Source organism: Mesocricetus auratus, unplaced genomic scaffold (assembly GCF_017639785.1).
Source record: "Mesocricetus auratus isolate SY011 unplaced genomic scaffold, BCM_Maur_2.0 Super-Scaffold_100008, whole genome shotgun sequence".
In the NCBI taxonomy this organism is placed as follows: Eukaryota; Metazoa; Chordata; class Mammalia; order Rodentia; family Cricetidae; genus Mesocricetus; species Mesocricetus auratus.
This window is the reverse complement of record NW_024429192.1, coordinates 83281577-83292405: the sequence shown is the minus strand read 5'-3', so window position 1 is coordinate 83292405 and position 10829 is coordinate 83281577. Positions and strand designations below refer to the sequence as shown.

Sequence of the window (10829 nt, the reverse complement as noted above, 5' to 3'; positions counted from 1 at the left end):
GCCCGCGCCGGCCCCTTTTCCCCCTATCCAGACTCAGCCAATAGAGCGCGGAGTCCTGCCGCTCTTTCAGGCCTGGCTAGCCGCTAGCCAAACGCTCGTCTCTTCTGGTCAGTAATCGAAAAGAACGTGTGAGACGTAGACGCAAGTACGCCTGCGCGGGTCCTCTGGCGCCTGTGGTGAAGGGAGGAGAGGTAATTCGCGGCCGAAACCTTGAGGACGCCTCACAAGGACTCGCTGCGCGGGACACTCAGAGTGAGTTTCTGTTTAACCCTAGTAGGAATCCCGGGAGCCGGACCGAATGACTGTGTCCAAGCCCTGGGTATCAGACATATGAGAAAACCCAGTCTCTAAAGGCCTGGGGAGAGGAGGCAGGGGCGATTCGAGGGTCCCAGATCACCCCGAGCCTCTGCGTATCTCTGATTCAGAGGTTTCAAAATTCAGGCAAGGAGGCTGGAGATGTGGCTCAGTTGGCAAAGTGGTTGCCTAGCAAGCACCAAGCCCTGGTTCGAGCCCTAGCACCCCATAAACCGGGAGTGTTGGTGCATACTTGTAATCCTAGTAAGTGACAAGTGGAGGCAGAAAATCAAAAGTTCGAGGCCAACCTGCATTGCGTGAGACCCTGGAGGGAGAGTCATCCTTCTAGTAGAGCTAGGATTTAAAATGTTTATCCTGAGCCTAGCGGTGGTGGCACAAGCCTTTAATCTCAGCACTAGGGAAGTATTTGGCTATCCTGGAACTTCCTCTGTAGACCAGGCTGGCCTTGGAACTCATAGAGATCCTCCTGCCTCTGCCTCCTGAGTGTTGGGATTAAAGACGTGCACCGCCACCACCCAGCTGTTCGGATTTTTTTTGGGGGGGGGGGTTCGCGACAGGGTTTCTCTGTATTGTTTTGGAGGCTGTCCTGGAACTCTCTCTGTAGACCAGGCTGGCCTCGAACTCACAGAGATCCACCTGCCTCTGCCTCCGGAGTGCTGGGATTAAAGGCGTGCGCCACCAACGCCCGGCTTGTTCTGATATTTTTAATTAAAGGATTCGAACTATGCAGGCTGAACACTCTAGCCCAGTAGCCTAATAAAAATAGAATGCTAGGATGGGAAGATGTGTCTCAGTGAGAGAGTTTAGGTTCCTAAATCCCTGGATTTGAAGCCCAATGTCACTAGACTCATAAATAAACAAGCCAATAAATACAAAAATCAGACACAGTGGTGCTTACTTGTAATCCTAACACTGAGGTGAGGCTGAGGCAGGGAAATAGGTTGAGTTTGAGGCTGACCAAGATTACTTGGTGTGACCCTGTCTCGAAAACTATAGATAGCTGGGCGGCTTTGGTAGTAGCGCACACCTTTAATCCCAGCACTCTAGAGGCTGAAGCAACTGGATCTCTGTGAGTCCAAGGTCAGCCTGGTCTACATGGAGAGTTCTAGGACAGCAAAGGCTACACAGAGAAACCCTGTCTGAAAAAGAAAAAATATAAAGGGCTAGGGATGTAACTCGGTGGTAGAACTCTAAATTCAACAATACCACAAAAGAGAAGATTATATGTAAGCACATATGTAGTTTTCTGGTTGTTTTGTTTTGAGACAATGTCTCCCTTATAGTTCTGGCTCACCTCGAAGAAATGTGCCTGTGATGACCTCGGTGCTCATAGTAAAGGAGTGCACTACCACACTCTGTGTGGTTTGTTTTTTTCAAAACTGAGGCTTGAACCTCGGACCTCGTGCATGCTAGGTAAGAACTCTACCATGGAGCTCCAAACACCCTCACTCTCCTTTGTGTACTTGCTGCCCTTCAGCCTCAGGCTGCTGAGTATCAGAAATTTCAGGCCTCACAAAGGCTTTCTTTTTTTTGGTTTTGTGTTTTTGAGACAGGGTCTCATATAGTTTGGTCTTATTTGTAGCAGAGGTTAACTTTGAACTCCTTTGCATTTTTTGTTTTGTTTTGTTTTTCAAGACAGGGTTTCTCTGTATTGCTTTGGAGCCTGTCCTGGAACTCTCTCTGTAGACCAGGCTGACTTGAACTCACAGAATGCTGGGATTAAAGGCTGTTCCACCAACGCCCAGCTTTCCTGCAAAGTTTTTTTTTTAACACATTGAGTTATTTATGTGTGAATATGCATATGTGCATTGCACAGCACACCTGTGTACAGGTCAGAGCTTACACCACAGCTTCTACCAAGTAGGTTCAGGGATCAATCGTGACAGAATGCACCTTCCTTTATCTGCTGACACGGGCTCAGCCCCTCTTTATTATTGTGTTTTTGAGACAGGGATCTCTGTAGTCCTGACTAGCTTGGAACTCACTATATAGATCAGGCTGACCTTGAATTTATAGAAATCCTCCTGCCTCTGCTTCCTGAGTACTGGGGTTAACCATGTGGTCCATCACACCTGACTCTCTCTCTCTCTCATTATTTTGAGACAGTCTCAAGAAGCCCAGGCTGGCCTTGAAGTTGATATGACCTTGGATTTCTGATTCTCTTCCACCAAGTGCAGAGATTTTAAATATGGCCCATCTCCCACTCCCCACCCCCAGCCAAGCCTCCCTAACTCGGAGCCACGCTTGTAACTACACTTCTCTATCTGTCCAACTTTTCCACGGAGGCTGATACGACTTCCTTATTTTTCTTGATTTTTCTTTTTTCAGGCTGTGGTGGCACAAAAAAGGCCAGTGATAGACCTCATGAGACTTTCCCGGCTCTTTTCTGGCCCCCACCCCATAGGACTGTCTGTCCTTCAACACCTGGATCTTCTTGGCTCTACTCGATGGACGGGAGGCAAGGAGGGACTGTCACAGCTGAGGGCAGCATGGCCACATTGGCAGGTGCCAGCAGCCTTCTGCAGCTCTTCCTCCCGCCTACCCCTGGGCCAAGGGAGCCAGAACATGAGCAGCCTGTGCTCTGACTCCAGTAAGCACGGCACTGTGGCCCCTCAGGAGGAGGATAATGATGAAGAGAGCTTTGGAGCCCTCTCTGACAAGTACACCTCCCGGAGACTATTCCACAAGACCACAGCCCAGCTGTATAACCTGCAGCTCAAGGAGCGGGGTGATGAGGAGGAAGAATTGGAGCCCAAACCGTGGCAGGGCCGGAGGAACACTCCGTACTGGTACTTCTTTCAGTGCAAACGCCTGATCAAGGAAGGAAAGGTCCGGGAACCTCGGGGTTGGCCTTCTATGTGGGAGTTGGAGTTGGGGTGTTCAGTGCTCAGTCCTTGGATCTCTATTGCTGTTTTTGTGCACGTGTGAATATTTGTTTGTGCCATGGTACACAGGTAGAAGCCAGAGCACAACTTGGTAGAGCTGCTGCTTTTCACCTTTATATGGAGCCCAGAGATTGAACTCTGGTCCCTAAGCTTACACTACAAGCGCCTTTATCTGCTAAGCCATATTGCTAGCCCCCTAGCTATTTTTAACTCACTGCATGGTAATCCCACTAGTCTTCTTTGACTGTATCACATTTCCTTGGGTTATGATTTGTTCTTTTAACAACTTGACTTCTAAACTGTGGACAGCTCTCACTTATTTTAATAGTTGCACCATTCCTTCAAGGCTGTCTTGCTGTGTAACCCTGGCTGACTGGTACTCACTGTGTAGTTCAGGTTAGCCTTAAACTCGTAATCTTCCTACCTTACCTTCTGGAGTGCTGGGATTACCTAGCATATGCCACCACAGCCAGCTTATTTTGTGTGCCGCCATACCTGGCGGTAAAAGGAAATTAGAGATGGGGGAAACGCCGTTTTGGGCAGAGGTTGCAGTTGGAGGGAGCTGGTGTCATGTGTCATGTCAGAAGGGTCCCTCTACAGGCGGATCTCTGTGAGTTCGAGGCCAGCCTGATCTACAGAGTGAGTTCCAGGACAGCCTCCAAAACAATACAGAGAAACCCTGTCTCGAAAAACCAAAAAAAAAAAAAAAAAAAAGAAGGGTCCCTCTACCTCCCACCCTCTGCTGGGGGCCTTTTATTTTTGTTGGGGTTTTTGCTTGTTTTGAGACAATATTTTACGAGTTCCAGGCTGTTCTGAAACATGCCATGTAGCCTAGAATGGCTTTGATCCTCTTGGCAAAGGTGTGCCCTGCTCTCCCTGGCTTGCTAAAGGTCTCTGAAACCCTCCTGAGCCCCTCTCCTGTTCGCTGTTTCCCTAGCTGGCAGAGGCCCTGGATCTGTTTGAGAGGCAGATGCTGAAGGAAGAGCGCTTGCAGCCTCTGGAGTGCAACTATACGGTGCTGATTGGGGGCTGTGGGCGCGTCGGCTACCTGAAGAAGGCCTTCAGGCTCTATAATGATGTGAGTGTGGGTCAGATTAATAGGGCCAAGGCTCTGAAGTGCATGCTGGGTGCAGATTCTGAGCATAATGTCACCGTGGGCAGATGACACAGACTTCTTGACATTGAATCCAAATTGAGTTCTTCTTGGGGACTTAAGTGATGTGACAGAGACATATATCATCATGTGCCTGGGCTGCTGAGAACCCATGTGTCCCCTCAAATCTCTGCTACCATGCCCAGTTAGTCTGCTCCTTCCCACAGACCCCAACAGTTGCTCACACACAAACCCTGTTTCCGTTTCATTCATGAATCAAGAAAGAGTTTTACACAGGACAACTGTAGACTCAAACAAGAGACAACCCATCTTCTCCTGGGGCCAGAAGCTAAGGGAGTTCTTACTCTAGCAGACCCTTGCTAACTCTAGTCCTCTTATTTGGTACACTACCCAAGTCCTCACAGTCTGTGGCCAGAGAAACAGAGAGAAACTGCACTTCCCTTTTTTGTTTTGTTGTTCAGAGTCTTACTTACTATATGGAACCCACTATGTAGACCAGGTTGACCTTTAACTCATGCCCGTCTCTGCCTCCTGAGTGCTAAGATGGCCACATACCTGACAAAACTGCACTTCTGAAAGACATTGTAGGTATAAGAATCATTGTAACAATCTTTTTAAGTAATCTCATCCTTGGTTTCTGAGGAGAGTTCACTGGTTCATGAGCTCTCAGTGAGCACTGGTCCCCCTCTCCCATAACAGATCCACTGTGTGCCCTATGGACAGTCAGGATGAGCTGGTCAGGTGTCAGGATAGAGCTGTCAGAAGCACCTGATATAAGTGCACCAGCTGTGGAATAGTCTTTCAAGTGTCCCAGGGTGGAGTCAGGAGTTTAGACACTGTATATGAGGTGTCACGTGGGTCAGTCTTAGCTCCTGTGGTAGGTGCATGTGGTAACAGACCTCTCTGAGGCCTTCAAAGTAGCTGTGACCCCTGTCTGCAGCCCCTCTTAAAACCTTCAGTTTTCTCCCATCTCATCAGATGAAGAAGAGAGACCTGGAGCCCTCGGACGCCACGTACACAGCTCTGTTCAATGTCTGTGCAGAGTCCCCCTGGAAGGACTCTGCCCTGCAGAGTGCGCTGAAGCTCCGACAGCAGCTCCAGGCCAAAAACTTGCAGCTCAACCTGAAAACATATCATGCCCTGCTGAAGGTGGCCGCCAAGTGTGCAGACCTCAGGATGTGCCTTGATGTCTTCAAGGTGGGGACTCCCCTTCTTCCTGCCCTTCAGGAAGGCCCAGTCCATGGGACAAGTGTGAGAGAGATAACCTGTCTCCCTTCACCTGGAATACTCAGGGAAGCTGAGAGCCCTTGATTTATGCTGGGTTTCGCACAGGACTCCAACATGATCTAACTTTCTGTGGCCTCAGTCAGACAGTGGTGAGCTGTAGGCAGGAGAGCAAGAGGGTGGTGGTGGAGAGGGAGTCCCTGTGAGAGTGCAAAGACAGGAGTTTCTGAGAAGTAGGAGTGTCTTTCAGGAGGACTGGCTCATCTTGACACTGAAGAGGCTGGTGGGGACTGTACTCCCCCTGTACAGGCCCATCACACAGGGTCGAACACTTGTTCAGATGTCCTAGAAGGTGCATTCTTGCACAAATGAGGAAACTGAGACTGAGAAGCTCAGAGCCTGTCCTTACCCATGTCCATAGTTGGCTGGTAGTGGTGGTGGGTCTTGGCACCAGTCCTGTGATTCCAGGGCCTCAAGTGCAGAGGCTGCTGGGGTCAGCTTTGCAGATGCTGCTGACTCTGGGCGCAGAGCTGGGATGACAGGCCTGGAGGTAGCAGGGTATTGGTTAGGTGCTTCGCTGGGAAGCTGCTACTAACTGGTCCCAACGCTGCATCCAGGCACTTGTTCCCTAGGTCTGGTACTGAACTAGGTCAGACACTGCCTGGTCTGGGCCTTGCTGTAGGTTCTGAGGAAGACTGCTTTCTTCTCTCCCCCAGGAAATCATCCACAAGGGGCATGCAGTCACCGAGGAGACCTTCTGTTTCCTGCTCATGGGCTGCATCCAGGACAAGAAGGCAGGCTTCCGACAAGCCGTGCAGGTCAGTCTTGCCTTTCTGCTCTGCCTGATACCAAGGTTAGCTTTGTTTGGTTCTTGTTTTTAAATTATATGTATGTGTGCAGGAGGCCAGAAAGGGGTTGCCTGGAGCTGGAGTTCTATAGCCTGTTGTGAGCCATTTGAAGTGGATGCTGAGAACCATGTTCAGGTCCTCTAAAAGCAGTATGTACTCTTAATCGCTGAGCCTTCTCTCTAGCCCATTGTACCAGGTGTTTCTATTATAGCTGCCATTTTCTGGCCTTCCTGGTAATCACTACAGGGCCTCTTCCTCCATTTTGTGGACACCATGGAAAAGAGTCCTGTGGAAATGCTGCCCCACTAGTGAAGACAGAGCCAGCCCATACCTCTCCTGCTCAGACCCTCTAATTTCGGGGTTCCTGACCATTATAGTACATTCACTCCTTCTCCACTAACCCAGGAATGTACACTTAGTCCCAAAGTGAGATATATACTCTAATCCCATCTCAGATCATGTGGGGAGTGGGTGTTGGTGTTGCTGTCATGGATGCTTTTGTGTCATGTTCTTCCAAGCTCTGCCATCTAATGTGTCCACCACAGCTTGGCAGCAGCCCTGTCCAAATATCCTGTGTCCAGATACCCATTTCAGGAGGCTTCCCAGCCCCTTTGCAGAATAACAACCTAAGACCACAAGGTTCTGTCCCCTCTACAAAGAATTTTGAAGCAGTAGCATGATGTGGAGAAAGCATAGAATGATACTAATGACCTTTTTTTTTTTTTTTTTTTTTGGTTTTTCGAGACAGGGTTTCTCTGTGGCTTTGGAGGCTGTCCTGGAACTCACTTTGTAGACCAGGCTGGCCTCGAACTCACAGAGATCCGCCTGCCTCTGCCTTCCGAGTACTGGGATTAAAGTTGTGCGCCACCACCACCCAGCTACTAATGGCCTTTTTGTGTTGCATACTTCCTGAACTGCTTCTTTGAGGCACTGTCAGCCCCTTTTTGCAGGCGAGGGAACTGAAGCTCACAGACATTTATTACCTGAGATTCCCACACCCACTAAGAGTTGGGATTTAGAGCTAGGGAGATTGCTTGATAGGTAAGAGCACTTGTTGTATAAACACGTGAGGACCTAAGTTCAAATCCCTAGAACTCATGCAAAAAGATGGCTGTGACCCCGAGCACTGTGACCCCAGCTCTTTGGGCAGCAGTGACATGAGGATTGCTGGGTCTTGCTGACTGCCACCCTAGCTCCAGGTTGAGTGAGAGATCCTACCTCAGCAAGTAAATCAAAGAGTGATACAACAGGACACCTGATGTTCGCCTCTGGCCTCTGCTTATGTACAGATACACATACCCATATGCAACAGCAACACACATGCACACACCGAAAAAGAAAGAAGAGCTACGACTTTTGGTTTGTTTTTGTTTCTTAAGACAGGATTTCTCTGTGTAGCCCTGGCTATCCTGAAACTCACTGTAGACCAGGCTGGCCTCAAACTCACAGAGATCCACCTGCCTCTGCCTCCTGAGTGCTGAATTAGGTTTGGTGGCCAGCACCTTGCCAGTCCTCTCCCCACCCTGCTTTTTTTTAATCTCTTGAGCCTTCTATCTGGGGCTTTAGGCTAGCTTCTCACAGGGACTGAACCTAGGTCTCCACTCCCTGAGTCACATCCCCAGCAGTTTTTGTCTTGTTTTGGTTTTTGGTTTTGGTTTTTTTTTTTTTTTTCTTTTGGTTTTTCGAGACAGGGTTTCTCTGTGGCTTTGGAGGCTGTCCTGGAACTTGCTCTTGTGCACCAGGCTGGCCTCGAATTCACAGAGATCCGCCTGCCTCTGCCTCTGGAGTGCTGGGGTATTGTTTTGTTTTGTTTTGGGATTTTTTGTTTTTTTTCAAGACAGGGTTTCTCTGTATTGTTTTGGAGCCTGTCCTGGAACTCCCTCTGTAGACCAGGCTGGCCTTGAGCTCACAGAGATCCACCTGCCTCTGCCTCCGGAGTGCTGGGATTAAAGGCATGCGCCACCAACGCCTGGCTTTGTTTTTTTTGTATGTGTGTGTGGTGCTAGGGTTTTAATCCAGGACTTCACATCCTAGGCAGTTGCTGTACCACAGAGCTACTCCAGCTCTCTTGCACCTTGTGAGTTTGCTGGTCTGTTAATTCATAGCACGTACTTCTTCTTAAGGCATGTAGGAGGCAGGAACATGTAGCTAACATTTGTTTCTCTTGCAGGTGTGGCGGCAGATGCTGAGTCTAGGGATCAAACCAACTCGGCATGGCTACAACCTCCTGTTGGGGGCAGCTCGAGACTGTGGTCTGGGGGACCCAGAGGTTGCCTCCAGACTGCTCCTGAAGCCTCAGGGAGAGACTATCCTGCTCCAGCCCCCAGCAGGCAGGCCTCAGGCAGGAAAGAAAGTCCAGGCCAAGGCAAAGGATGGTGTGTCATTTAGACATGTGGAGGCATTGGAGAGGCAGTTGTTTCTGGAACCATCTCAGGAACTTGAGGGGCCTCCAGACTTCCCTGAGACTCTGATAGCAAGCAGGTCCCAGCCTGAGGTAGAAATGAAGGCAGAAGACCCTGGCCACATAGTAGCCCACACCCCACTGGCCCTGAAGCCTCCCCGCTTGGAGCTGGAAGTCAATATCCTGAGTCTTGGGACTCTCTCCCCAATTGTAGTCTCCTTTGGGACAGTGGCCACACCTGCTGATAGGCTGGCCTTGATGGGGGGCCTAGAGGGCTTCCTGGGCAAGATGGCAGAACATGGGCTCCGGCCGGATATCAAAACCCTCACTCTACTGGCTGAGGTGGTGGAACCTGGGAGCCTCGCAGAGTCCTCACTGCTGACCATCCTGGACAAGCATGAGGTGGAAGCCGATGTGACCTTCTTCAACACGCTGATTAGGAAGAAGAGCAAGTTAGGAGACCTGGAGGGAGCAAAGGTAAGGCACTGTCTACTGGGGACTTCCTCCTCTGACCTCAGATTGTAGGACATAGCTTAGCAGTCACCAGACACATCTAGAACCCTGCTCTAGGCTTGGCCTTATGTGAAGCTAGAAATTGAGCCACAAAGCAGCCGGCTGTACCACAGTCCTACCACGCAGAGGAGGGGTATGAAGGGCATTCATGGAGAAGGGACATGCTGACATGCTGGGGATACCTGATTCCAAGAGGCCCAACATGTCACCACACTGAGGAGGAGTACAGAAGATAAGCAGGTGCCCGGGAACAGGGCTGTAGAGTTGTTTAACTGGTTAAGTATTACCATAAATGGGCTGGAGAGAGGCCTCAGTGGTTAAGAACACTGGCTGGTCTAGAGGCCCTGGGTTTGATTCCTAGCACTTATTATATGGTAGCTCACAGCCATCTGTAACTCCAGTTTCAGGGGATCTAATACCCTCTTCTGGCTTTCATGGGCATTGAGCATTCAAGTGGTACATAGACATGAATGCAATCAGAACACCTACACATTAAAAACAAAACAAGATAAAAAAAATCACTGTGAGGAGCTGAGGGTAGCTCAGCTGGTACCCTGGCTTGCCTAGCATGCATATGATTCTGGGACCCATTCCTAGCGCTGCATAAACTGATGCACACCTGTAATCCCTGGGGCTGGGGATTGGAGGATGGAGGATCAAGAATTTAAGGTTGTCCTTGGCCACTGTCTTAGTTTAGGTTACTGTATACTATGATGAAACACCATGACAAAAAGCAATTTGAGGGGGATTTGTTTGTGTTATGCTTCCATATTCATAGTCTATCACTGAAGGAAGTCATGACAGGGGAAGCTGGAGGCAGGAGCTGATGCAGAAGCCATGGAGGGTGCTGCTCACCGACTTTTGTGTCATGGCTTGCTCAGTTTGCTTTCTTATAGAACCCACAACCACCAGCCCAGGGATGGCACCACTCATCAATCACTAATTAAGAAAATGCCCCATTTTATGTAGTTTCTCAATTAAGAATCCCTCCTTTCAGATATCTCTCAGTGCCAGCCTGGAGTTCTTGAGGCCTTTTCTTGAGGGGGGTAGGGAAGGAGAGAGGGACTGGATATGGTATACTTGGGAGGTAGAGAAAGGTGAATATCCAAGTTTTAGTTCAGTTTACATAGTGAACTCCAGACTAGCCAAGGCTGTATATTGAGATCCTGACTCAGCATCCCCCAAAGAGAAAGACTCATCATGAGGCACCCCTGTACATCTCCAGAATGTTCTCACCTCATATATGCTCCTGACACTGTACTTAGTCTGCTGTCTATCTGCCTGGTTGTGTGTGACTTTCCCCGTCTCACAGAGATGATAGCTGGGCACCAGACAGGGGTTTGTCACTTACACAGTCAATTTTTATGTGATGTGCTGACAAAAGCAGTGCCCTGGGCATCTGTGAGGGTCAGAGGTGACAGAGAAATGGTCACAGTGCAGAGGACGCCTTCCTTCAGGCAAACTAAGAAGACAGTCCTTTTCTGGGGCCCTACCCAGGCTGAACGCCCTCTTTCTCACACCAGGTGTGG

The 10829-nt window shown here is 49.5% G+C and overlaps 1 protein-coding gene across 2 annotated transcripts in view; it reads left to right on the top strand.

Annotated features, from left to right (window-relative positions):
* The first annotated feature begins 97 nt into the window (after nucleotides 1–97).
* Nucleotides 98–10829, top strand: part of Ptcd1 (pentatricopeptide repeat domain 1) — a 14853-nt gene continuing 4121 nt past the window's right edge. Inside the window, exons 1-7 of one of the 2 annotated variants that reach the window (XM_013120463.3) lie at nucleotides 114–252; nucleotides 1599–1728; nucleotides 2644–3144; nucleotides 4138–4278; nucleotides 5293–5511; nucleotides 6255–6356; nucleotides 8557–9264. In XM_013120463.3, the coding sequence (XP_012975917.1) occupies nucleotides 2680–3144; nucleotides 4138–4278; nucleotides 5293–5511; nucleotides 6255–6356; nucleotides 8557–9264 (1635 nt within the window). In that variant the 5' untranslated portion in view covers nucleotides 114–252; nucleotides 1599–1728; nucleotides 2644–2679. Of the gene's footprint in view, nucleotides 253–1598; nucleotides 1729–2643; nucleotides 3145–4137; nucleotides 4279–5292; nucleotides 5512–6254; nucleotides 6357–8556; nucleotides 9265–10829 lie in introns of both variants that reach the window. The other variant, XM_013120462.3, reaches the window with a different exon arrangement.